This window comes from Electrophorus electricus, chromosome 18, assembly GCF_013358815.1.
Source record: "Electrophorus electricus isolate fEleEle1 chromosome 18, fEleEle1.pri, whole genome shotgun sequence".
Classification (NCBI taxonomy): domain Eukaryota; kingdom Metazoa; phylum Chordata; class Actinopteri; order Gymnotiformes; family Gymnotidae; genus Electrophorus; species Electrophorus electricus.
The window spans coordinates 3795405-3801689 of NC_049552.1; the positions used below are offsets into that span (position 1 = coordinate 3795405).

The 6285-nt window shown below is 40.1% G+C and overlaps 1 protein-coding gene across 1 annotated transcript in view; it reads right to left on the reverse strand.

Moving 5' to 3' along the window:
* Nucleotides 1–4033: 4033 nt before the first annotated feature.
* Nucleotides 4034–6285, reverse strand: part of LOC113590234 (kinesin-1 heavy chain-like) — a 4258-nt gene continuing 2006 nt past the window's right edge. The window contains exons 6-11 of the mRNA XM_035536455.1: nucleotides 5638–5739; nucleotides 5328–5388; nucleotides 5160–5222; nucleotides 4890–4994; nucleotides 4386–4622; nucleotides 4034–4150 (exon numbers count right to left, since the gene is read on the reverse strand). Coding sequence (XP_035392348.1) covers nucleotides 4034–4150; nucleotides 4386–4622; nucleotides 4890–4994; nucleotides 5160–5222; nucleotides 5328–5388; nucleotides 5638–5739 — 685 coding nt within the window. The remainder of the gene's footprint in view (nucleotides 4151–4385; nucleotides 4623–4889; nucleotides 4995–5159; nucleotides 5223–5327; nucleotides 5389–5637; nucleotides 5740–6285) is intronic.

Consider the following 6285-nt stretch of genomic DNA (forward strand, 5'->3'; position numbering starts at 1 on the left):
ACTCTACATAGATGGACGTGCTGTGACTAGCTTTTGGCAAAGTGATTCAAACATGTACAGAGTTTCTTATCCAGAGTGGCTTAATTACCAGTGTGGTGCTGTCTGGGAACAGGACCCATGACCTAGGGGTTGCCAACATCTTGCTCTGCCTGCTGCACCAGAGCGCAGCTTGAATGATTGTTTTTTACTTCCTTATATTTCACAGAACTTCGCCCAGGTACGTTTGCATTTGAAGCAGAGTGAATAAGTTATGTTCATCGTGGTCCATCAAGAACTGAATCCAGCAGAGGGTGCTATGTCATTTGACATTGTAAGAAATGCCTGTGTTAAGAATTGCAATTCTACATTAGCACAAAATGACAACTTTGTCTGGCATGATTCCTGTGTTTTTATTAGTTTATTTATTTTTATTCAGCAATATTCTAATTATTTAATGAATTTTAAATATGAACAATTCCAATTACAAGCTGCATTTCTCCTCGCCATTGAACCAGCACCAATGTCTGTTACAATAACTGCTGTTGTCTACCAATTATATGTATTTTAATACATTAATTTTAAATTAATAAAAATCGGAACCTTTTGTTTTCTAAGGTGTTTTGTGGTTATATATGTTTGGTTACAACCCATTCTAAGTTGTGGTGTGGTGTGCATAAAAAGGTGTGGTGAGAAATGAATATGTGTGTGTGTGTGTGTGTGTGTGTGTGTGTGTGCGCTTGAGGGAATAACTGATAATGTGACCGTATATTTGAAACATGCAATACACAGGTTTTGACTTCGAATGTGACCCAGGCCAAAATAATAAATCCAAACACCAATTGTTATGAATAGAGTTTACCTCCACCAAAAAGGAAATCAAAACACTTCCCTCACTTCTAAATCACAGGCAAATCGAAGCCAACAAAACGACAACCATGCACAACTCCTGCAAGCAAACAGATGTTATATAGTTTATAGGATATGTACAATACTTCCCAATAAAACCAAGATTACAATTTCAAAGGGGAGTCGAAGTAACAAGTACAAAGTTTACACCCAGTTAATCTATACACAGACACAGAGATCACAATCCAACAAAGTACAAAAATACACAAGCATAATGCAAACATGAAGTTGGCCATCTGTTTAGGCGTCATTCTTATATAGACACAAAGATAATTTAACACACAGAATAGAAACAAGGCATGAAAGACCGGGACAAATGGACTGGTGTGATGCCACACAAGGACTGGACTGGAACCTGGACCAGACAGAACACACACAGCACACCGCGCAACAGTTTGCTCCCGTCAGGTTGTTGTTATGGATATGAGAGTGTGAGAGCTTAAACAAACATCAGCTGCTGCAACAAAGTTTAGTTTAGTCTTTAGTGACAGCAGGTGGGCATTGCTTTGGCTATCACTGCAAATTTTGGGAGTATTTGGAACAGTGTGTGGGTGAGAGAGGACAGGCTCACAAGAAGTACAGTGCGGGGCTGACCTTGGGATGGCCAGGGAGGTGGGACATGGGGATTACAAACACAAAATATGAGTTTTACACAAACACAAAGTTATCTTACACAATCTACCATATGTTTAGTAAGGTCCATACTGTAGAAATGTAACCTGCTTCATATAAAGTTATAAACTGCACTGCTGAATATGAGAAGACCAACGAACCCACTACTTAATTTTTTTTCATTTCCATACTGATAATTTTTTTAATTATTCAAAAGCCAACATTTTTTTATACACTAATTTATGCTTTTTAAAATACATTAATTTCTCATCACAGCATTCTTCCATGTTATTACTTAACATAAATGGATTTTCATGTTGTAATTTGACTGTTTATCTACTGTTATTTTAATTAATAAATTATTGATTTATGTACCATATTATTTTCAGCTAATAATAATTGTAGTTCTACCACTAACTTTGATGTTGATATCTTCATTACATTTACCCCTTTATTTACCATAACTTGTACTGTTGGGTTGTTCATTTGCATCTAAGTAGTCCTTCCTGTGGTGCTGTACTGTTGATGCGTGTTATACTAGGAAGATGAAACAACGTCTCGCTCCAGTGTTTACAAGCTACATGGAGAAGAGACAAAGCTTGATTAATGATTAACAGTGTTCAAATAACTGAACAGTGAGACGGGGACATCAAGTTTCATCATAAGCGCTTACTCACACATACATGCACATCCTGCAGTGCTTTTAGTAAAAGGCAACATCATTTAGGTAATCCCTCTCACTTCCTCCTCCAATCAGAACTCTTCATTTGTGCCCTTCTCCCACTTATGATTCCCTTTTACAGTTACTTTGGGTTACAGAATAAATCAATTTTTAAAAAACGCTACCCTATCCCCAACTTAGTGAAAAATACTGTGACCATTTTTATCATATGTCACAATCAGTAACACAGTCCTCAATCTCATTGTAGTGGACAGAACTGGTATTTAAAAATGGTTTATTTGTCAAAGCCAACATTAGAAGAACATCTGCCCAATAATACCTCTGCCCAATAATACATCTGCCCAATATTAAGACTAAGAAGACCTGCCCATAAAAAGCATTCTGGTAAATCAACTAGCTGTCTCAAAAGCTAGTTGATAGTTGATTTAAACAGGGAATAAGATTTAATTTAATTTTGTATTTTAAAGATTTTACTTATTGCTCTGAATTTTGCTTTGAACAACTACAGAACATGTTCATTCAGTCTAGACCAGCTTCTCCACCAGGTCTCCAGTGAAGTTTTTCTGAACAGGCTCCAGTGATCATGTTTTAAAATAAACAGTTCCAGTCCTCAAGTTTTAAAATAAACATTGATTTTAAAGCAAGTTTTATTAATTTAATTCATGTTTGAATACTCACCACATCAGTTTACTATTCTGACATTTTTGTTTGTTTTTTTTCCAAAACCTTTAATTACTTAGTCGAAACAATCAACCATCATATGCTTCAAAACCTCCATTACAGTTACGGTCGATATACAACACCCCAACTGTAGTGGTAAACGCTCAGTTCAGCCATTTTCAACTAAGAGGACACAAATCTAGTAAACTGCTCCACACTGGTTTCCCTTCAGATCACTCTTCTTTAGTTCAAGTAGCTGAACAGACAATATTAATCATGCTAGACATTAACTGAAACAAGTGGAACAGTAGATCAGTTCAGAAAGCAGCCAGAGGTCTGTGATCGTTTATGTTTGCCTGTGTTTGCACTGACAAATGCAACATGCAACTGACTCAGTGTGGTGCAGAGTAGCAAGACAAAACCAGCAATAGAGAAGTGAACTCAGCAACATGCAAATCAGATGAGCACAGGCCACAAATGGTCAAACGGCTGTTTTCGCTAAAATAATTTGCTAGTTGTTTTTGACATTAGAAGAAATACAGGAAAGTGGAAATACAGTCCATGAATATTTATATTTAAACTCTTTCCAAATATACTGGTGAGAGAGATGATGTAAACGGAATGAAAGGTTTCCATGGTGATATTCGCATCCTGCATCCTTAGTGGAGAATAAGCAAATCCTGTCTTCAGCTAGGTGAGGTGGCGTAAGACAGAGAAAGAATTTTAACCCAACAAAAATGGACTTCTGCCTTTTCCTTCACTTCCATTTTTCCTGTTTGATGTACTTGTGTGTTTTTTTGAAAAATCATCTATCTAATAAACAAACATCGCTATCGTAACCGTTTTTCTGCGATATTGCAAGGAGGGCCCAGTTTCACAAGAACGAGCCAAGCTAGTACAGTTAAAAATTTGGCAATACAACACAATGCCAGAAAAGCTACCTCAAAGAATCTTTGAAACATAACTGTTTTAGAAATCGGCAAAATGATGACCTTTCTCTCAATCAGCTGGAAATGTTGGTATGTAAACCAACTCTTGGGAATGTTGGAGTGGAGTACTGCTCTACTATTTTGTATTACTCTTGTATTACTAAGACAAACGTCTTTTCCTCGTCTTTCGGCCTTTTTCCGTCTCTCCCTCTCTATTCTAACATTGCTCTATTAGGTGTCTGCGTGAACCTCTTAAACAGCACGTTTAATTTTTGTTGATTTTCTTCAGGTGCAGGGTTCCTTCTCCTCTCATGCATGGGATGCCCCCCTTTCCCCCAGCCACGGACAGGCTGTCGCCCAGCTGGCTGGGCTGGGCTACAGGCTACAAGCAGGGGGATGGAGAAAGAGATGAGAGCGAGCAAGACAATCAGCATGTGAACTTTTTTCAGGAAATGTGTACGTGAGTGTCAGCAACGTATTTGTAAAACGCAGACTACTTCACCACCACATGCACAATTCGTGGTGTGTGTGTGTGTGCCTGCATGCGTGCGTGTGTGTGTGTGTGTGTGTGTGTGTGTGTTCAAGCGCCCCAATCTGTGCAGAGCCTGCGCACACACCGGCGTGTGTTTCTGCTGAACGATCTGTGCGTTGACTCCTCTGCAAACCAGTTCCTTGGCTCTGACGGCTTCTTTGATGCGGTCCACCTCCTGCTGGTAGCATTTGCGGTCGCGCACGGCGTTCTCCTTGGCTTCTCTCAGTGCCAGCTCCAGAGTCTTAACCCTCTCGGCCTTGGCCAGCAGACTTTTCTCCAGCTTGGGCAGCTCACAGCACAGGTCTGCGTTGTCCCGAACCAGCTGCATGAGGGGACATTAAAGCCGAGAGAGACATTACAACAGAGAGAGAGAGAGAGAGAGAGAGAGAGAGCATTTAGGAAAGCAACTTAGAGAAGGGGAGAGAGCTAAAAAAATCAAAGAATAACAGGTTTGATGAACGATAGATATATTTACATTATATTAACATAGAAAAACTGCTGAAAGTCTGTTGATCTTCCTGTACAATAAAGGACAAGAATATGTCCCTGCATTTCCAATTGTACACACACATAAGTGTACATAGTTTACCTGCTTGTAGACCTTGGTGAGCTGTTCTAGGTCGTTTTCCAGAAAAGAGATCTTCTGCTTCTGTGCGGAACTGCCTCCAGTGTCATCCGAGTCCATCCCTGCACTCTACACACACACACACACACACACACACACACAATCCAGTCACTGTGTATATTTCTACAGTACCAAGAAGTATAGTACTTCTATATTTGTAGTGAATTTTTTCAATTGCCCATTTATTAACATGATGCAAGAGGAAAAGAGAAATTCATTCTATCATTTTAATACCTTGGTTGCCAGATTTTGAACAAACAGCTTCTGAAGATTTTTAAGAGTCTGCAGTTGTTCAGCCTACAAATTAGAATGAACACACACACGGAGTTTATATTCCGGTATAATTTCAAACTGGTGATTTCTTCTTCACCCTCTAAATGAACCACAATTTCATAAACTGACCACTTTGTGTTCCAAACCTGTCAGATCCTGCCTGGCCTGCTCCCCATGGTCCTGCATCACACTGTAACACACAACCACACACACACACCATTTAAAGCACTAGGTAACCTGTATAAAAATATTTCCTTTTGTCATCTTTGCTAAACTGTACGAGACAAGATAATTTGTGAAAAAAACTACCCCTTCTAGCCCCACCCAGTCCTCCTAATGTCATTTGCAAGAATTCACGAATGGCTGCATGAGTGTGTGTGTGTGTGTGTGTGTGTGTGTGTGTGTGTGTGTGTGTGTGTGTGTGTGTGTGTCACCACACGTGAGTTTGTGCAGTCTTTGACTCTTGTCTTGGTCAGCAGATTTGAGTTTTAAGTTTTCGACTCTCAAACGCTCTTGTTTCAACACGATGATCTGATTTAAACTAAAAAGACATAGGGAGGGAGGGAGAGCGAGAGAGAGAGAAGGAGCAGGAGGGAAGTATTCATTAATGAATGAAGAGTCATCTGTAGTCTGTATGCAAAGAGGTAATACAAAGGCACTGTTTTCGGTTCAGCTTTTCACAGTCTGCTGAACCCTGGTGAGTGTTATGAGTTGGTCACTGTGCATGTCTGTGTATACATCTTACTCTTGTTCGCTGACATGAGCCTCCATGGTGTGTGTGTGTGTGTGTGTGTGTGTGTGTGTGTGTGTGTGTGTGTGTGTGTATGTGTGTGTGTGTGTGAGTGTGTGTGGTGTGTGTGTGTGTGAGTGTGTGTTGTGTGTGTGTGAGTGTGTGTGTGTGTGTGTGTGTGTGTGTGTGAGTGTGTGTGGTGTGTGTGTGAGTGTGTGTGTGTGTGAGTGTGTGTGAGTGTGAGTGTGTGTGTGTGGTGTATGTGTGTGTGTGTGTGTGTGTGAGTGTGTGTGGTGTGTGTGTGTGAGTGTGTGTGTGTGTGTGTGTGTGTGTGTGTGTGAGTGTGAGTGTGTGTGT